This window comes from Geotrypetes seraphini, chromosome 6 (genome assembly GCF_902459505.1).
Source record: "Geotrypetes seraphini chromosome 6, aGeoSer1.1, whole genome shotgun sequence".
NCBI lineage: Eukaryota > Metazoa > Chordata > Amphibia > Gymnophiona > Dermophiidae > Geotrypetes > Geotrypetes seraphini.
Genome location: NC_047089.1, coordinates 125,421,857 through 125,443,768, shown reverse-complemented (window position 1 = coordinate 125,443,768; position 21,912 = coordinate 125,421,857). Strand labels below are relative to the sequence as shown.

The window sequence follows — 21,912 nt, the reverse complement described above, 5'->3', positions numbered from 1 at the left end:
AGAACAAGCTCTACAGGAGGGACGGACTGCACCTCCGCACAGCTGGGATGAGGTTGCTGGCACGCAACGTCCAGAGCGGCATAGACTTGGCTTTAAACTGAGGAGAAGGGGAAAGCCGACAGTCGACCTGACCTCGACACATCGGACCAAAGTATCGAACAAGGATACTGAACCAGAAATTTGTAAAAGAGGGCTCGGGACTGAGAGGGAACTTTTGGGAAAAGGACACAAGGACGCAATGCGGGGAGACAATGCACAAACTAACCTAGCAGGCAGGATTAAGAGAGAACATCAGGAGCCAGAGGGTCAACCAAACATGGGGAAACAGGCTGAGGATGACACAGACACACCGCAGGATGGGAATGAACACAACAATGCTCGGGGGCTGGCAACCCATGAGGAGGTTGGCAGGGGCGCCAAACCACAAGGAGAACCAGCGGAAAAGGCAAACAACCAGGACTTAAATTGCCTATACACTAATGCTAGGAGCCTAAGAGCCAAAATGGGAGAACTAGAAGTCATAGCCAGTACAAAGGACCTGGACATAATTGGAGTCACAGAAACGTGGTGGACTGATGACAACAAATGGGATGTGGCCATACCAGGGTACAAACTCTACAGGAGGGACAGGACGCACAAGAAGGGTGGAGGAATAGCGCTTTATATAAAGGACTCCATACCTTCAACCAGGATAGAAACAACAGTAAGGGCGGACGACTTGGAATCACTATGGATTAAGCTACCTGGAGGAACTGGAGCAGACATAAAATTGGGCCTGTACTATCGCCCACCTGGACAACCGGAAGCACTCGACCAGGACCTGGAGGCTGAGCTGAGGCAGGTATGCAAAAGCGGAAGTGTGATGGTGATGGGGGATTTCAACTACCCTGGGATAGACTGGAGTATTGGACACTCAAACTACATAAGGGAGACCAAATTCCTGGAAACCACGAGGGACTGTTTCATGGAACAGCTGGTCACGGAACCAACACGGGGGGATGCCACTCTTGACCTAATCCTCAATGGGCTAGGGGGACCTGCAAAGGAGGTGGCGGTGCTAGGACCCCTAGGAAACAGCGATTACAACATGATCCAGTGCAAGCTGGAAATTGGATCATCAAAGGTGAAAAGAACCACAGCGACAGCACTCAACTACAGAAAAGGGAATTATGATGGCATGAGGAAAATGGTGGGAAAGAAACTCAACGGCAGCGCAAGGAAGATGGAGTCTGTAAAAAAAGCCTGGTCCCTACTCAAGGGCACGGTGCAAGAGGCACAGAACCTGACCGCGTGCAGAGGATGAAGCGGATCCAGAGGGCAGAGGAAGAAGCAGGATCCAGAGGGCAGCCGCCGGAGGAGTCGGGCAGAGGCAGGCAGGCAGGAGATTTAGCTGGGGTAGCGGTGAGAAGAAGCTCCGCCCACCCACCCCCGCATCAGAGGCAGAGTCAGCGCCCGGGCTCCCCCTTAAAGGAGTCGAGCCGAGCGCGACCTGCACTCTGACAGCGTGCAGAGGAGGAAGCGGATCCAGAGGGCAGAGGAGGAAGCAGGATCCAGAGGGCAGCCGCCAGAGGAGTCGGGCAGAGGCAGGCAGGCAGGAGATTTAGCTGGGGTAGCGGTGAGAGGAAGCTCCGCCCCCCCCCCCCCCCGCGTCAGAGGCAGAGTCAGCACCCGGGCTCCCCCTTAAAGGAGTCGAGCCGAGCGCGATCTGCACTCTGACCGCGTGCAGAGGAGGAAGTGGATCCAGAGGGCAGAGGAGGAAGCAGGATCCAGAGGGCAGCTGCCGGAGGAGTCGGGCAGAGGCAGGCAGGCAGGAGATTTAGCTGGGGTAGCGGCGAGAGGAAGCTCTGCCCCCCCCCGCGTCAGAGGCAGATTCAGCGCCCGGGCTCCCCCTTAAAAGGGGGCGAGCCAACGGCGCGCGGCCGTTCGGCGCGCGGCAAAGACGCTCGCCTTAGCGAGAGCGCCTTTGCGAAGAGCCTTAAGAAGAGCCAAACAAGACACCGTAGGGCAAATCCTTCATTCTAAACACCCTACAGCTCAGATCTCTCTAACACTTAACTTTTCAACTTACCCCTCAGAGGCCCTAACCTCATATAATTTCATACTATCTCTCATACTCTCATACTATCTCTTATACTCTCACATATCTCTTATACTCTCACATTTACTCTCCCCCTTTTTTTGTTATGGCAGGGCGGACAAGGAGTGTGAAACCTACAAGCAAGGTCGGCATCCCATGTACTGAGGTAATCCGGGAGATGACCTCAATCTACGTACAGACGGAGGAGAAAACAGCACCAGGAAAGGATGTCTCCATGCAGACCGAGACCATCCCACAGCAGTACATTTCGGCCTCCACACAGACAGAGGAGGTTGGCCAGCCAGGTGACGACATCATGCAGGAACTGAGGAGCCTCAGGGAGGAGGTGAAACGTCTGAGAGGCATTAGAGAGGATGAGGCCTATATCGATGGGATAGTGCAGGAACTGTCCCAAATCACAGAACAGGCCCGTAACGGATCTCCCATGGTGACACCAGAGCCGTCGCCACAGAAACCAACTGTTGGAGTTCAGGAGATGGCTGGAGACACTGACTCTTGGCAGTTGGTGACCTCCTCCACAGGTAAGCGTAGGAGACCCCCCCCCCCATTTACAATCTCTTCACCTTCTTACTCTTTCTCTCACCAGGGCAGCTCCACATCGACTCCACATCTGAACCTGAAGAACAGATTCCAGGTCTTGCAGGAGGAGACTACCGACGAGGAGCAAGACCAGGTCCAACACATATCTCCATCCCTGGGAATAATGGATTGACACACCCAAAAGAAGCGTAGAGTCATAGCCATTGGGGACTCCATGTTGAGGGGCACTGAGGGACCAATATGCAGACCGGATATGCAGTCGAGGGAGGTCTGCTGTCTTCCTGAAGCCAGAATACGAGATGTGACCACCTGTCTTGATAGACTTCTCAGGCCCCAGGACCACTTCCCCATGCTGCTCATCCACGTCGGAACGAATGACACTGCCAAGAACACCCTGGAGGACATAGCCAGTGACTTCGGAGCTCTGGGAAAGAGGCTGAAGCAGACAGGAGCACAGGTAGTATTCTCTTCAATTCTTCCTGTTAGGGGCAAAGGAAGGGACAGGGAAGAACGTATCCTGAAGACGAATGAGTGGTTACAATGATGGTGCCGGGAAATGAACTTCGGATTCCTGAATCACGGAGAGACACTACAGGGACTACAGGGACCAGACGGACTCCACCTGACCAACAGAGGCAAGAACGTCTTCGGACACCGACTAGCCCACCTACTTAGAAGGGCTTTAAACTAGGTAAGTCGGGGGTGGGTACCCACTTTTACACCAGAGCAGTAAGTAACAATCCTGATGTGGCAAACCAAAACTCCGCTTCTAAGTCTAAGGTAAGTACCCTCACTGCAAAAGAATTGCTAGGGGACACTTTAACTCAAATGGGTTGCTCTCTACATGAGCTTAATAAACAAAAAGAGTGGAGAGCTATGTATGTTAACGCACGCAGCCTAGGGAACAAATTTCTAGAACTGGAAACAGAAATAGTTAATGCAGACCTAGACATAGTAGCGATTTCCGAAACATGGTTCACAGACTCTCACGGGTGGGATATAACTATACCAGGATACAACCTGATTCGGCAAGACAGAGAGGGTAAGTTAGGAGGAGGGGTAGCACTTTACATCAAAGAAAACATCAAAACAACCAGGATCACGGATGTCAAGTATACTGGGGAATCCATCTGGGTAAACCTGGCCAGAGGCGGAGAAAAATGCCTGTACCTTGGTGTGGTGTACAGACCTCCAAGACAATCGGAGCTCAAGGACGCTGATTTAATTGATGACATTGAAAATATCACCTTATGGGGGGATGTTGTTCTATTGGGGGACTTCAACATGCCTGATGTAGACTGGAACACACTCTCAGCGACAACTTGTGATAGCAGGAGGATATTGACGTCCATGAAGGGAGTACGGCTCAAACAATTGGTACTAGAGCCCACTAGAGCCCAGGCCATCCTGGACCTGGTACTTACGAACGGGGAAAGTGTCTCAGAGATCTCGGTGGGAGAACCGCTAGCCACCAGTGACCATAACATGGTATGGTTTAACCTTAGGAAAGGCTTTCCTAGATCACAAACAAAAACAAGGGTACTCAACTTCCGGGGTGCTGACTTCGCACACATGGCAGACTTCGTCCATCAGACGCTTCAGGTTCAAGAAGGAACGGATAATGTGGAGGTTATGTGGTCAACCTTGAAATCGACCCTTCATGAGGCAACTATCCGCTACATAAAATCAGTAACTAAACAACAAAGAAGAAAGAAACCCCAATGGTTCACTGATAAGGTCTCGCGCCTCGTCAAGGAGAAGAAAAGAGCATTTCTCTCGTACAAACGCACCGGGGAAAAAGAAGCAAACATTGAATACAGGACAAAGTCTGCAGCGGTCAAAACGGCAGTTAGGGAGGCCAAACTTCGAATGGAAGAAACTCTAGCGAAGAACATCAAGAAAGGGGACAAATCATTCTTCAGGTACATTAGTGCAGTGGTTCCCAACCCTGTCCTGGAGGACCACCAGGCCAATAGGGTTTTCGGGATAGCCCTAATGAATATGCATGGAGCAGATTTGCATGCCTGTCACTTCCATTATAGCCTGAAAACCCGATTGGCCTGGTGGTCCTCCAGGACAGGGTTGGGAACCACTGCATTAGTGACAGGAAAAAGAACGCAAACGGGATAGTACGCCTTAGAACACCAGACGGGAATTATGTGGAAACAGATTCTGAAAAATCCAAACTACTGAATGATTACTTCTGCTCAGTCTTTACCTGCGAGGCACCAGGGCACGGGCCACAGCTGGAAGCAAAGCAAAGCAAGGAAGACCCATTTCTGAATTTTGAGTTCACACCAGCTGATGTTTACAGAGAACTGTCAGGACTCAAGGTGAACAAAGCCATGGGACCGGACGAGTTGCATCCAAGAGTGCTCAGGGAACTAGGCGATGTTCTGGCAAAACCATTAGCCATGCTCTTCAATCTCTCCCTAAGTACAGGGAGAGTACCCCTGGACTGGAAAACAGCAAACGTCGTTCCTCTGCACAAAAAGGGTTGCAGAGCAGAGGCAGCGAACTACAGACCAGTGAGTCTCACATCAATAGTGTGTAAACTCATGGAAACTCTACTTAAAGGTAAATTAGACTCGATATTGGATGAAGGGAATCTAAGGGATCCCTGTCAACATGGATTCACCAGAGGCAGGTCATGCCAATCTAATCTTAAAAGCTTCTTTGATTGGGTGACAGGAAAACTAGACTCAGGAGAGGCTCTGGACATAGTATACTTGGATTTCAGTAAAGCTTTCGACAGTGTCCCACACCGTAGACTATTAAACAAGATGAAATCGATGGGGTTGGGTGAGAAACTAACTGCATGGGTCAATGATTGGCTGAGTGGAAGACTTCAGAGGGTGGTGGTCAACGGCACCCTCTCTGAGACTTCGGAGGTGGTTAGCGGAGTGCCGCAGGGCTTAGTCCTGGGACCATCCCTTTTTAATATATTCATAAGGGACCTGACCCGGGGGGTTCAGGGTAAAGTATCACTGTTTGCCAACGACGCCAAACTGTGTAACATAGTAAGTGAAAGCAACCTCAAGGACAGTATGACGCAGGATCTGATCACGTTGGAAAACTGGTCCTCGACATGGCAACTGGGCTTCAATGCTAAAAAATGTATAGTCATGCATCTCGGCAGCGGAAATCCATGCAGAACATACTCCTTGAATGGAGAAACGCTAGCTAGGACTTCAGAGGAACGGGACTTGGGGGTAATCATCAGTGCAGACATGAAGGCTGCCAAACAAGTAGAGAAGGCCTCATCTAAGGCAAGGCAAATGATGGGATGTATCAATAGAAGCTTCGTCAGCCGCAAACCTGAAGTCATAATGCCACTCTACAGAACCATGGTGAGACCTCATCTGGAATACTGTGTGCAATTCTGGAGGCCACATTACCGGAAAGATGTGCTTCGAGCTGAATCGGTCCAGCGGATGGCCACTAGGATGGTCGCCGGACTCAAGGGTCTCTCATACGAAGAAAGACTGGGCAAATTGCAGCTCTATACCCTGGAGGAGCGCAGAGAACGGGGTGACATGATTGAGACATTTAAGTACGTCACTGGTCGTGTCGAGGTGGAAAACGATATATTCTTTCCCAAGGGACCCTCGGTCACAAGGGGGCACCCCCTCAAACTCAGAGGGGGGAAATTTAGTGGTGACACCAGGAAGTATTTCTTCACGGAAAGGATGGTAGATCACTGGAACAAACTTCCGGTGCAGGTGATCAAGGCCACCAGCGTGCTCGATTTTAAGAATAAATGGGACATCCACATGGGACCCCTACGAGGGTCAAGTTAAGGAACTAGGTCACTAGCACTCAATGGGGTGGGTCAATAGAGTGGGCAGACTTGATGGGCTGTGGCCCTGTTCTGCCGTCGTCTTTCTATGTTTCTATCCCCAGAATCAGGAAGGGGTGCAAAAAAAAACCGAACTAAAAACCCAGCGTGGATAACAACTGCAGTGAAAAAGGCGATAAGTGACAAGAAAGCATCGTTCAAAAAATGGAAAAAGGACCAAACAAAGGACAACCAAAAGGAGCACAAAGAACACCAAAGAGAGTGTCACCGTGTGGTTAGGAAAGCTAAAAGAGAATATGAGGAGAGACTGGCGGGGGAAGCAACAAACTTCAAATCGTTCTTCAGATATGTGAAGGGGAAGCAACCGGCAAGGGAAGAAGTGGGGCCATTGGATGATGGAGACAAAAAAGGAGTGGTAAAGGAGGAAAAAGAGATAGCTGACAGGTTAAATAAGTTCTTCACGTCAGCCTTCACGAGGGAGGACACATCCAATATTCCGGAACCGGAAGACATCGTAAATGGGGATCGGGATGAAAAGCTGGTCCAACTAGAGGTAAGCCAGGAGGATGTCCTCAGGCAGATAGACAGACTAAAGAGCGACAAATCGCCAGGTCCAGACGGCATTCACCCAAGGGTACTCAAGGAACTAAGAAACGAAATAGCAGAGCCACTTCACCAAATATGTAACCTATCCTTAAAAACTGGAGAGATCCCGGAGGATTGGAAAATTGCAAATGTCACGCCCATCTTCAAGAAGGGTTCAAGGGGGGACCCGGGAAACTACAGGCCGGTGAGCTTGACCTCGGTCCCCGGAAAGATGATGGAAGCACTGATTAAGGACAGTATCTGCGAACACATAGAAAACAATGGACAGCTAAAGTCGAGCCAACACGGCTTCTGCAAGGGTAGGTCATGCCTCACAAACTTATTGTACTTCTTTGAGGGGGTAAACAGACAGGTGGATAAAGGGGAATCCATTGACATCATTTACCTTGACTTTCAAAAAGCCTTCGACAAGGTACCGCACGAAATACTGCTTAAAAAGCTGTGGAAACACGGGGTGCAAGGGGAGGTCCACCGATGGATCAAAAACTGGCTGGCAGACAGGAAACAGAGGGTTGGAGTAAAGGGCCATTACTCAGACTGGCATTGGGTCACGAGCGGAGTTCCGCAGGGATCGGTGCTGGGACCGCTCCTGTTCAATATATTTATAAATGACCTGGAGGCGGGAACAAATTGCGAAGTTATTAAATTTGCGGATGACACCAAACTCTACCGCAGGGTTGAAACCATGGAAGACTGCGAAGATCTGCAAAGGGACTTAACGATGCTAGAAGAATGGGCCAAGAAATGGCAAATGAACTTTAACGTAGGGAAATGCAAGGTCATGCATGTAGGGAAAAAGAACCCGATGTTCAGCTACAAAATGGGGGGATCACTGCTAGGGGTAAGTAACCTTGAAAGAGACCTGGGAGTGATGGTAGACACATCTTTGAAGGCGTCGGCACAGTGCGCCACAGCCTCAAGAAAAGCAAACAGAATGTTGGGTATCATTAAGAAGGGTATCACGACCAGGACAAAGGAGGTCATCCTGCCACTGTATCGTGCAATGGTGCGACCTCATCTGGAGTACTGTGTCCAGTACTGGTCGCCGTACCTCAAGAAGGACATGGCGGTACTTGAGGGAGTCCAGAGAAGAGCAACTAAACTAATAAGGGGTATGGAAAACCTCTCGTATACTGACAGACTGAAAAAGCTGGGGCTGTTCTCCCTGGAAAAGCGGAGACTTAGAGGAGATATGATAGAAACCTTCAAGATCCTGAAGGGTATAGAAAAGGTAGACAGGGACAGATTTTTCAGATTATGGGGAACCACAAGTACAAGGGGGTACTCGGAGAAATTAAAAGGGGACAGGTTTAAAACAAATGCCAGAAAGTTCTTTTTCACCCAGAGGGTGGTGGATACATGGAACGCGCTTCCGGAGGCTGTGATAGGCCGGAGCACGTTACAAGGCTTCAAAGAAGGTTTGGATAGGTTCCTAGAGGATAAAGGGATTGAGGGGTACAGATAGGAGTAGCGGTAGGTTATAGGGATAGTCTGGGACCATTGCTCAGGCAATGGGCCTGATGGGCCGCCGTGGGAGCGGACCGCTGGGCGAGATGGACCTCTGGTCTGCCTCAGCGGAGGCAACTTCTTATGTTCTTAAGAAAGACCACAATGTATAGTATGTTTGAAAATTTTGCCGCCAGACTGTATGCTTTCAATACATTGTGGTCTTTCTTAAGAACCATCTCGCCCAGCGGTCCGCTCCCGCAGCGGCCCATCAGGCCCATTGCCTGAGCAATGCTGGCATTAACATCTAGCGTGCATGGCAATTCTGCGCACACTAAGCATGCACTAAAACCGCTATCACAGCTTAGTAAAAGGAGACCTAAGTGAGCCATGAACAGAAAAAGTTTGGGAACCACTGCACTACATCCTTCTTTGGCACTGATTTTCAAATTCAGTTTTCTCCATTTTTCTGCCTCCATTTCAAATCTATCTTTCCAACTCTTCCCTTTCCCTCCATCCATATGCACCACCTTTCTCTCTCTTCCTCTTTCCTCCATCCATGTTCCCCATCTCTTCCCCTTCCCTCCATCCGTGCCCCATCTCTTGGGTGAACTGCAGCAAAGTGGAACCAGGATGTTGCTTCAGAGGGGTGTGGACCATGGCAAAATAAAAGTAGAGAGGAGGCTACCATCTTAGGTACTCCTATCCTCCATACCCGCTCCTCCCTGACTCAAACCAACATCGCACTTACAGTCCTGATGCTCTGAAAGCCGATGCCGATGTTTTGTGATTTTCTTTGAGAATCCCGGAGAGGACAGCAGCCAGCAGGCCTTGAGCATGCACAGATGCTTAAGGCCGTTCAGCCCAACACAGAGTATCGATATCAGCTTCCGGAACATCGGGACTGTAAGTGTGATGTTGATCTGGGGCAGGGGGGGCGGGTAGTGGAGGATAGGACTGCCAGTCAATGAAGGTGAGGGAGATAGCAGTGCTGGTCATTGGGGGGAAGCAAGAGATAACAATGTTCATCAGTGCGGATAGCAGTGCCGATCATGGGAAGGGAATAGAGGATAGCAGTGCCATGCATCTGGAGGGGTGGAAAATAGCATTGTTGGTCATCGGGTGGGGAGGGAAGGAATAAAGCACCACCATCCAAAGGAGGCTCGAATATAAACTGAGAACCCCATTTTTGTGTCATTTTTTTGGCTCAAAAATCTCAGTTTACATTTGAGTACATATGGTAATGCCCTTGTATCGCTTTATGGTACGGCCGCACCTCGTATACTGTTTGCAGTTCTGGTCGCCGTGTCTCAAAAAATATATAGTAGAATTAAAGAAGATACAGAGAAGGGCAACAAAATAATAAAAGGTCTGGTTTGACTTCCCTATGAGGAGAGTGCTAAAGCGACTAGGGCTCTTCAGCTTGGAAAATAGACAGCTCAGGGGTGATATGATAATGAGTGGAATAGAAAGGGTAGATGTGAATCGTTTATTCACTTTTTCAAAAAATACTAGGACTAGGGGACATGCGATGAAGATACTAAATAGTAGATTTAAAACAAACAGGAGAAAATATTTCTTCACACAACTTGTAATTAAACTCTAGAATTCGTTGCCTGGAGAATATGGTGAAATCAGTTAGCTTAGCGGGGTTTAGAAAAAGTTTGGATAATTTCCTAAAAGAAAAGTCCATAGGCCATTATTGAGATGGCTTGGGGAAATCCATTGCTTATTCCCAGTATAAGTAGTAGTATAAGAAGCATAGAATCTGTTTGCTACTTGGGATCTAGCTAGGTACTTGGGACCTGGGTTGGCCATTGTTGCATAGGCGTTGGAACGTTTGGGGCCATAGGGACCGTGGCCTCCCCAAAAATTGGTGATGGTTCGGTTCTCCAACCTTACCTCCTCTTCTGGCTCCCCCACCTTACCTCCTCTTCCTTCCTCCCTCCCTCCCCCCAGCGGGACCCTGCACCACGTACAATCTCATCAGCTCTGGACTTCCCCCTGCCCCCCCCCCCCAAGGTCACTGTTATTTTAAATGTTCCGGCAGCCACAGCACAGCATCCACCAGATGAGACTTTTGCCGTTGGCCTGCCCCGGAAGTCTTAATTCAACAGCCACTTTATGCAGCTGCTAAATGAAGAGTTCTATGGTAGGCCGATGGCAGAAGTCTCATCTGGTGAACGCTGCATCGCAGCTGCCGGAACATTTAAAATAACAGTGACTGGGGGGGGGGCAGGTGTGGGGAAGTCCAGAGCTGATGAAGAGGTCATGCCGCAGGGACCCACTGGGGGGAGGGGGTAAGAAGGACAGATGCTGCACAGGCGGGGGGAGGGGGTGACAGGAAAGGACAGATGTTGCATGGGCTGGGAGGGGCAAGACAGGGAAGGACTGATGTTGCATGGGTGGGGGTGGGGAGACAGGGAAGGATAGATGTTGCATGGAAGGCGTACTGGGAATGGAGGGAAAGAGAGATGCTGCCAGTGGGGGAGAGAAGAGAAAAAGAAAATTTGTACTTAGGTGCATGGAGTGGGATGGAAAAAGAGATGGTATACATGGGGAAAGGAAGAAGAGTGAGAATTCTTGGACATGATAGTGGTGGAGAGGAGGGAAAGAAAAATATTACACTGGGAGGGAGGACAGATGACTCAAAGAAGGGAGAGATGTCAGATTCTGGAGAAGGGTGATGGAAGGAGAGAGAGAGTTGTCAGACCATTGGAAGGGGAAAGAGAGATGCCAGACCAGAGAAAGAAAGGAGAGAAGAAGAGATGCCAGACTATGGGAAGGAGAGGAGCGAAATGTTAGACCATGGGAAGAGGGAGGGACATCTTGACAGTCAGTGAGTTTTACCAGACACAATTGCAAGCTACTGTTTAATAGGTACTCTGTATGAGTGGATTAGGTCTTTTCTTTTATTTTATGGAGTTCCTTTCTTGTTTTAATTGCTTATAATTTTGTTAACTGCTTAGAACTATTGAAAGCTGGAGCTGTATATAAAATTTTAATAAATTATAAAACTATTGATGCAGATTGGCCACACAGGAATCATGCAAGGCATGTGTCTATGGGCTACAGATTTTATCCCTGATAATCTCTATCTTCTCACAGCCAGAGATGCCCCGGGATGACCTGGATTCTCTGCAGCACTGAAAGCCTCCGAATGGATAATAACCCCACTGCCTCGAAAATAAGAGAGATTAAACTCGTGCAGAACAGATAGGTTCCCTATTCCTCACTTATAGAGAGTAAGACTAAGGGGGTGGAGTTCATCCCAGAGTGATAGGAAGTGGAGCATGAAAATAAAACAGTGGGCTTTCTACAACCCTTGCGGCATATGAGTGTATTCCCACTGGTCAAGACTACCAGTGCTGTTGCACAAGAAGGAGACCTTTCTTTCAGGATCATGTAGGACTATCAGAAACCAAGCCCCTGGCAATAATTCATTACTCTAACTGATAAACAATGGAGGATAGAGGAGTGGGAGGGTTAGAATTCAGGGTTAAAGCGGGGGAGAGATTTGAGGTAGCTGGGAAGAATTCTGTGATGCTACCATGGTTGTTGTTAATGTGTTATATATAATTTGTATTATATTAATAAGAATATGCGTATATCTGTAAAGATGGGATAGGGAATCAGCATTGGCAAAATTGTTGAACGGTTTATGGTATGTGGCATATTTTTTATTTCATTTTATGGTTCAGTAAAATTGCTTATACATAATTTATTTTTGAAGAGAGATGTCTGAGGGGCAGAGAATAGGAGTTTCTGCACTAATCAGTTAGCACAACTGGTTAGTGCAGGAACAGCACATAAGCCCTTAGGCCTGGATTCTCTAAATGACACCAGTTTATTAGGTGCCCAAACTAAGTGAAAAATGCCATTTAAATGATGTTTCAAACTGATTTTCAAGGCCTCAGAATTGCACCTCTGTAGGTGTGGGTAACGTTGAAAGTGGTGTAAGGTGCCTTAAAGCGCCTACAGAGATGCAATTCACATCAAAAGTAGGCACCAGAAATGTAGGCATTGAAATCCCTGGCCTACATTTTTGGTGCCTACCTTTGCCGGAAGCAAAATTCTCTAAACATTGCTATTGCGTGATTCACATGCAATTGGCATTCACTTTTAAGGCATTCGCCGACAACAGCGTCACTTAAAAAATCTGGGCCTTAATGCCTACAAAACAGGTAGCAGTAAGAGTATACATACTAATGTTTTTAATGGCCACATGCTAATGGCATATATCTCAACTACGTCCCCCAACACTTGGAATGCTTTACTATAATACAAGTGCTATCCACAACTTCCAAACACCCACTAATAATGTTCTAATATTTTTAAAAATATTAGAACATTATTAGTGGGTGTTTGGAAGATGCGGATAGCACTGGTAAAAATATTAGAACATTATTAGTGGGTGGTTGGAAGATGTGGATAGCACTGGTATTATAGTAAAGCATTCCAAGTGTTGGGGGACGTAGCTGAGATATATTCCAGTTTGAACCCTAACTACAAATCTATAGTGATAAATAGTAAGCCATCTTTAGTGGAAGCACATGCTAATGGCAACATTAGTGCATGGCCACTAATACAGAAAATAGAAAAAGGCAATTTTTTTGGCTATGGTAAAAATGGCATTAGAGCATTGAATAAACCTGTGCAAGGGCACACTAAGGTCACTTTTTATCGCAGCTTAGTAAAAGGACCTCATACAGAACTGAATATATAAGTATCTAATATACCCACTCCCCTCTTACAAAGCCATGCAGGCAACTGGTCACTTTTTATCGCAGCTTAGTAAAAGGACCTCATACAGAACTGAATATTTAAGTATCTAATATACCCGCTCCCCTCTTACAAAGCCATGCAGGCAGCTGATGCCATGATAAATGCCCAAAGCTCATAGGAGTTTAAAGGGTTTGGGGGTTTTTGCCACACGGCATTGTAAAAGAGGGGGATAGTGATGATCTATAGCATTTTGGTATGTTATTACATTATTGAAACAGTCATGACAAGACAAAAAAGTTAACGTGTATTTTGGAAGAGTTTGAGTTATAGACCGTTTAGGCTCTCATTTAGGAAGACAATCAAAAAATACAATAGGCCAAATGTTTCTCAGTTCAGACTTAAAGCAAATAAAATATTGCTCTCATTAGATAAAAACATTCTTTTTCATCTGGGTAAAATTTACTTAAAGATAAAACAGAAGTCAAATATTAACCTGTTAATATTCTCGCCATATTTCACCGTGCCAAATAGCACAACTCCTGCAAAAGCATAACAAAGCAGCAGCAAAAACATCCCAACGATGATGAAGAAACTCTTGTACATGCTGACTACTACAGTCAAGAGAAGCATCTTTAGTGTCACCTGGAAACAGAAAAAAAACACAACTTTATCTCTCAACAAAGTTTGTGCTTTGTATTGTTTCTGAAAATAAGCAACTTGAATATGTTATCTTGTTTCAAGAACAATCAATGCACATCTATTACAATAAATACTCTATGGGGTCTTTTTATTAAGGCACGCTAACCAATTTAGCGTGCGCTAAAGATTAGCGCGCACTAAATGCTAAGGCATCCATTATATTCTATGAGTGCTTTAGCATTTAGTGTGCGCTAATCTTTAGCCGTGCTAAATTGGTTAGCCTGCCTTAATAAAAGGACCCCTATATTAGCTATAAAAATACTGCCTTTGAATTTTTGTTTTCCTACTGTGAATTCAGGAGAGGGAAAATTTTACCAGTTGCCAGCAAAGGTATAAATCCATTTTCTGCAGATATTCAGCCCCTATACTTAGAGGGCTTGGGTACAGTTATGGCAGAGCGAGGTAGGAACCATATATGGTTCATTATAGTGGTGATATTCATCCACTGTAGGAATAGCCTATGGGACTCATAATAATAAAAAAAAAGGTCTAAAAAGTGGCCTGGGATCCCTCCTGCCTGTATTTTAGTGGGGGTGGGGGGTAGGGGGGTCCACCTGGGCAGGAGGGGTTGAGCTCCCTCCTGCCCGATCTTGTAGAGGGTGGGGGTCACATGGCCAGGAGGGCTCGGGCTCCCTCCTGCCCAGATCGTGGGGGAGGGTGGGGGGTTGGAAAGCGCAGGGCCAGGAGGGCTTGGGCTCCCTCCTGGCCCCATCGGACTCGGGGGGGGGGGGGGATTGGGGATCGTGAGGCAAGAGGGCTTGGGCTCCCTCCTGCCCCGAACGTAATCGGGGTGCCACTGGGACAAGAGGGCTTGGGCTCCCTCTTGCCCCGATTGAGTCGGGAAGGTTTGGGGTGCCGCGGGGCAAGAGGGCTTGGGCTCTCTCCTGGCCCTATCACTGTAGGGGGGAACGGTTGGATTCTGTAACCGGTGTTGTTTTTGACAGACACCGGTTACAGAATCCAACTTTTAGGTGAAGGACTGGCTCCTCCTTCGCCTAAAAGTCCTTGTTTTGGACGTTTGGGGCTTAGGCTTTTTTTAGGTTGATTATAGGGTATAAGTTTAGACATAGTGGTGGTCTGGGCATTTAAACAGCTGAACGTAGAGGCAGGCCATTATCAAAAATAAACCTCCTTTTGGATGTTTTTTTTTTAATAATGGACATTTTCCCTGCTTCTACTTTCAACGTTTAAGGCCTTAGGCCAAAAGGGGACTTAGACGTTTTGTTTTTTTTGATTATGCCCCTCCATATGTTTTATGTTTGGACTGCTGAATGGCAATGCTAAAATAAAATACCTAGGCCAGGGGTGGGTAACCATGGTCCTTGAGGGCCAAAATCCAGTTGTGGTTTTCATGATATTCACAATGAATATGCAGGAGAGATATCTGCATAAAATGGAAGCAGTACATGTAAATCAATCTCCTGCATATTCATTGGGAAATTTGAAAACCCATCTGGGTTTTGGATCTTGAGAACTATGGTTGCCCACCCCTGACCTAAACTATCCATACATATGTTCTCTCAGGGTTTCTACAGCTGGCATGATGCTTGTTGCAGGCTTCCAGGTCTCACTGCGTTTTGTCAAGTAGAATCGATGTTTCAGCCATCATGCTGTGGCTTTCTTCAGGATATGTTATGAGGTCTGCTCTGCTGTTTGTATTTTTATAGTAGGTCCTCAAACCTGATTGATTGGGAATTGAGGTGAATGAGGTAGGAAATGGATCTGGGTGCTGCATTTCTCCCTCTCTCTCCCTCTAACACCCTCCAGTTGGCAGGGAAACATTCACAATTCGCTGCTTTTGCCAGCGTTGGGCCTTCCTCTCTGCCAGGTGCTGCCTTTGTGAAAACAGGAAGTAGGCAGGACCCAGCAGAGAGGAAGGCCCGATGCCAACATGATCAGCAAATTGTGAACACTGCTGCTGCCAGGAAGAAGTTCTTGATGCTGGCACCAGCCCTCAGAGGAGTCGTCAGAGCACCCCTTGCCCTGCACTGACCCCAGAGTCAGCACTCTCTGACATATCTTCCTTCTTCTTCAGGGGAGGGATGCAGTGCCTAGAAGACTCCAGAGCCGGTGGCAGTGCAGTGCTTGTATACCACTGCTGCTGGCCAAGTTTCAGTACAGGGAGGGAAGGGGGATGGAAGGAGAGGTGCCAAAAATGCTGCCTCCTCATTATAGGGTCGCCTCTGCTCCCAAATGAGAGGAGGAAAGACTCCTCTTCACTAATAGGTTGCATGCAGCTCTGTTATTGCTAGTGGGTAATTCAGAAGGCGTAATGTAAGCCCTGTAGGAAGAATGTGTGTTTACTCTGAAGATAAGTATTTTCACAGTGTTTCTCTGAGCTTCCTGGCACTGATGTATAAATCTCCTATTCTAGTTACCTCTGGGTTATTTTCTTATCTTTGGCTGCTACTTTCTTTTAAATAAATTTAACTTGCTTTGTCAGTATTATTTAGGAGCTTAGAAATCAGATTCACATGACCAGAAAGAAGTAATAAGTAAATAAATGATTCCAGAATGTATACCATTATGTAATCTTCTGTCCCTCCTTATACAGTGCACACCAGAAGGCACTTATGACTTTATGCTCTAGTGCTCCTCTATATACTGGCCTGGAAATCATCAGCACTATTTTGCAGTCTTATCCAGATAGGATGGAAGTAGAGGGAAACTAACAGAGGTTACAAAACATACATAATAGCAGATTTCTAGACATCATAGCCATAAGTTCAATGCGGTTAACAAAAGGTTTGCACTATGGTAGTTAGGAAATTTAATAAAGATTTACAAAAAAGAAAAAAAAGATTTATGCTATGAAAAAATACAGGAATAATATGATATACAGAAATCTAGTTGATTAGAAATTTAGAAAAGAGAAAAGTTTTCAACAGTTTTCTAAAATGTTCATAAGATGTAGATCTAATTAATAAAGTACGGAAATCTTTGTCATAGCAAGCTGCTTGGTAGGAAAGACAATGCCCATGATTACTTTGGCTATGTCCTGGGGGTACTCTGGAAGGGCTGTTGGGTTTGAGTGAGGAGGAGAGACTTTCATATGGAGGCAGGACTACATCTTATATAGCAACTTCATCCCTAGTAGCAGTTCCAAGAGACTACCATTAGGAACCACTGGTGCCAATTTGAACCTAACTCCACCAGCAGCAACAGCAGCAGCAGAAGCAAGAGCAATTGAGGGATTGCTCATGCCCCATATATTCTTGATCCCCAGGATTTCTAAAGGAAGGCCTATGCAGGAGACAATGGGGGGGGGGGGGTCTTTGTGGAATGGATGGCTCCTGGGGTGTGGTGTGTTTAGAATTGATGAGGGGGAACACTGGAAGAAGAGTAAAGAACTTTGGATTGCCTTGCTCTGTTAACATGAGGACCAGCAGCATTGGGTCGTAGTTTAGTGTAATTTGGAAGCATCCACACTGAAATATATTAGAACTTAACATGCTCTAAATTCTCAAGATATTTTGGAGTTTTCACAGCTGTATAAAAAACTGAATTCAGTACCATCAGTCTATAGTATTTGGTACTTACATGTTTTCCACAAATTGAAAAGAATCTGAAGACAATAATGCACGCACCCATCATATAGGTATATTCATTCTAGAAATCAAATAAAATACATATTCTATTAACTAATTTTCATAAATGATGATATAATTGAATACAAAATTACAGCAGCATTTATGTGTGTGTTACAGCCATAAATGTTTTGAATACTAGCATTTGAGTATGTATGCAGATAGGTGTGTAAGTACATGGCATATAAGTGCTCTTTTGCAAATGCCCGTTTAATTTACATATTATATTATCTGAACTCTTCCCCAGTTCTTCATTTAACATTAATTTCAGATTCTACAACATACAGATAGATTGAAAAAGCTGGGGCTATTCCCCCTGGAGAAGCGGAGACTTAGAGGAGACATGATAGAAACCTTCAAAATCCTGAAGGGCATAGAAAAGGTAGACAGGGACAGATTCTTCACAATGTGGGGAACCACAAGTACCAGGGGGCACTCGGAGAAATTAAAAGGGGGCAGGTTTAGAACAAACGCTAGGAAGTTTTTTTTTACCCATAGGGTGGTGGACACATGGAACGCGCTTCCGGAGGCCGTGATAGGCCAGAGCACGTTACAGGGCTTCAAAAAAGGTTTAGATAGGTTCCTAGAGGATAAAGGGATTGAGGGATACAAATAGGAGTTGAGCTAGGTTATAGGAATAGTCAGGGACCACTGCACAGGTGATAGGCCTGAGGGGCCGCCGTGGGAGCGAACCGCTGGGCGGGATGGACCTCTGGTCTGACCCAGCGGAGGCAAATTCTTATGTTCTTATGTTCTTACAGTATATCTGAAATAATTATTTTTTTTGGACTGTTAGAAAGTAGATGGTCATGAGCTCAATAATGCTCAGATTTTAACACTGATAGAGTGAAATTCCTGTTCCAGGCCAGTGGAGGGAGCCTGAGTAGGTGAAAGAAAGAGATAATCTGCATACCATGCTGCAAAGGCTGCTGGAAACTGTTCACTCACCCTGAAGGAACAGTGGTGCTGAAAAGGTCAGGTCCCAAGCAGAGAGTAGAGAAAGCCAAGAGCACCTTCAGAAGCTGGGTGACCATTGGGAGGAGGAATGCTGGCTTTGGCCTAACTTTTGGTAAGTCCAGTACTAGCCAGTGCTGACAAGGGTCCTAGAGCAGTAGAGGTGCTGTCCAGTGCTGACAGGGGGCACGGTACAGCAGAGAGAAAGACTCTGCTCTATATTGCCTACTTGGTAGAGCTTGGAGGGATTAGAGAGCTCTCAAGCTGACAACCAAGAGAAGGCCCACAAAGAGAGCATCTGAGGGACCTGGAGAGTCCTCAGAGAGAGGGACACTGAGAGACTAGCAACCAGAGAGACCAGAGTGAGAGTCTACCTGGTAGTTTGGAGGGACTGGAGAGCCCTCAAGCTTAACGACCAGGGGAGGACCAGTGAGAGGGCATATGAGTGACCTGGAAAGTGCTTAGGGAGAAAGTGCCGGAGGGAGCAGGGAGAGTCCTCAGTGGAATGCCAGAAGGATCGGGGGAGTCCTCAGGGTATGACCGGTGACCAGAGGGTCTGTGGAGAGACCAGTGTGAGAGACTGGTGAACTGATGTGAGACCAAAGGTGACCAGCTGGAGCCAAGAGGTCAACAACCAGAGGGACCGCTGGTGTCCAGGACCTGTGGGGGCCCCAGAGGTCGGCAACTAGAGTGACCAGTAGGGCTCAGAGTGAGTGTCCAGAGGGACTGGCTACCAGAATGTCTGGAGATGACTGGAGTGAGTGACTGGTGGCAACCAGAGGAACTGGCAATGGCTGGAACGATCTTTGGAGGCCCGAGAGACCAGGAGGGTCATGTGAAGAACAGAGGTGTAAGAACAGTGCCTGGAAGTCCAGAAGCACCTGAGAGTAGAGAGGTGAAGGGCAATGTCCACTTGGCCCGTTCATATCTATATTCATCTTAAGTCCATTTTTGCTAATTTTATGTAGTTAATTCATTAAGTACTATTTACTCAAATGGAGTACCCCATCATTGCCTTATGAAAGATTAAAACTATAGGAGGATATCTGACTTATAAGAACATGTTAATGCAGGAGAAGTGGAGTACACACACACAGCCTGGAGAGATGCCAATGGTGTTTGATGACTACTGAAGGAACAAAATGGACTTGTCTTAGTGTTGACGCACCTTCAAAAAGATATAATAAGGATGGACTTGGTCTAGAGGAAGGCTACTAAAATGGTGCGTGGTCTTCATCATAAGGCATAAAGGGACAAACTTAAAGATCACACTAACGATGTGTCTCCAGGGGCTTCTACCCAGGAGGGAAAAGTTAGGACAGTGGTTGTACTTGGTGATTCAATTATTAGGCATGTAGATAGCTGGGTGGCAGGTGGGCATGAGGCTTGCCTGGTCACTTGCCTGCCTGGTGTGAAGGTGGCGGACCTCACATGTCACATAGAAAGGACTTTAGATAGTGCTGGGGAGGAGACAGCTGTCCTGGTACAAGTAGGTACCAATGACATAGGAAAATGTGGAAGGGAGGTTCTGGAAGCCAAATTTCCCAGCAGACCCAACACAGTTAACTCCTATACTATGTCTTACATTCCACTACGGACCAAATCTAAAATAGCACACCCTCTTGTCGGTTCCCGGACCAGTTGCTCCAAGAAGCAGTCATTTATGACATCTAGGAATTTTACTTCCCTAGCACTCCCCAGTGTAACATTTAACCAGTCAATGTTGGGGTAATTGAAATCACTCATTATTATAGTGTTTCCCATTTCTCCAGCTTTCTTAATCTCTGAAAATATTTCTTCAGCTTATTTTGTCCTGGGGGACAGTAGTATAACCCAACCTTTATATTCCTTCCTTTCACACATGGAATTTCTATCCATAGGGATACCACACTGCTTTCTATGCCATGCAGAATGTTTATTTTATTCAATTCTCTCCCTTATGTCCCTGTTGCTATGCTCCCTCCATGGCCAGCATCTTATCTCTGTTTCATGTCTCTCTCCATATCCAGCTTCTTTTTTCTCTCTTCCTTACCTCCTGTATCCCCTTCCCCAGGTAAAGACTTTCTCCTACTATCTCTTCTGCCATTCTGCACCCTGCCCACCTACTTTGGAGCAGTATCTGTCCCTCTTGTACCCTTCCCCTTGTCTTCTTGCATTTCTCTCTCCCTCTCTCCATTAGTCCATCACCTCTCCTCTGCTTTCCTCCCCCTCTTTTTGGTTTGGTCTCTCTCTTCCCTTCACTTCACTTCAATCCCCCCGCGAAGGCCTGCTCCCCCCCACAAGCCTGCATGTTCCCCCAGCTTCCACGCTTTTACCTTAAGCTAATACAGCAGCCTGCAGGATCGCTGGTGCTATAGAGATCCCTGCAGCTTCCATCGTCCTCAGTGGCACATTTCCTCTGCTGCGATTCTGACCCTGATGAGGAGGGGCGGGACCGTAGCATAGAGAACATGCCTTTGAGGATGATGGGCAGCTGCAAGGATCACAACAACACTGGCAATCCTGCAGGCTGCCGTATTAGCTTAAGGTAAGAGCGGGGAAGATGGGGGAACATGCAGGCCTTTCCAACTGACCCTCCCCCCTCAAGCAGGAGTGGCAGCGGACGGCCAGCAAGAGGCAGTGCTGCCGCTCCTGCTTTAGGAAGGCATGGGGGAAGGGTCGGTCATCGAATTTGAGGCCGATTTTTTACAAAATTGAATCGATTCAAATAGATTCATTCGATTCGAATCGGTGAATCGATTCGAATCATAAATCGGGCAACACTAGTCTGTACTGAGACCGATGCTATTTAATTTATTTATGCATCATCTGGAAATTGGAACGACGAGTGAGGTGATTAAATTTGCAGATGACACTAAACTGTTCAAAGTTGTTAAAATGCATGCGGATTGTGAAAAATTGCAGGCGGACCTTAGGAAATTGGAAGACTGGGCTTCCAAATAGCAGATGAAATTTAAGGTGGACAAATGCAAAGTGATGCACATGGGAAGAATAATCTGAATCACAATTACCAGATGCTAGGGGCCACCTTGGGGATTAGTGCCCAAGAAAAGGATGGTTAACAAGACTAAGAATGCTATAATGCCCCTGTGTCGCTCCATTTGGAGTATTGCATTCAATTCTGGTCTCCTTATCTCAAGATATAGTGGCGCTAGAAAAGGTTCAAAGAAGAGCGACCAAGATAATACAGAGGATGGAACGCTTCTCATTATGAGGAAAGACAAACGATTAGGGCTCTTCAGCTTGGAAAAGAGATGGCTGAGGAGAGATTGAAGTCTACAAAATCCTGAGTGGAGTATAATGGGTACAAGTGGATCGATTTTTCACTCTGTCAAAAATTACAAAGACTAGGGGCCACTTGATGAAGTTACAGGGAAATAGTTTTAAAACCAATTGGAGGAAATTTTTTTTTCACTCAGAGAATAGTTAAGCTCTGGAATGCGTTGCCAGAGGATATG

General features: G+C 46.7%; 1 protein-coding gene across 1 annotated transcript in view; it reads right to left on the bottom strand.

Annotated features, from left to right (window-relative positions):
• The window catches only part of NALCN (sodium leak channel, non-selective), a 1,129,711-nt gene that overhangs the window by 132,374 nt on the left and 975,425 nt on the right, over nt 1-21,912 (bottom strand). Inside the window, exons 35-36 of the mRNA XM_033948885.1 lie at nt 17,454-17,522; nt 13,708-13,856 (exon numbers count right to left, since the gene is read on the bottom strand). Coding sequence (XP_033804776.1) covers nt 13,708-13,856; nt 17,454-17,522 — 218 coding nt within the window. The remainder of the gene's footprint in view (nt 1-13,707; nt 13,857-17,453; nt 17,523-21,912) is intronic.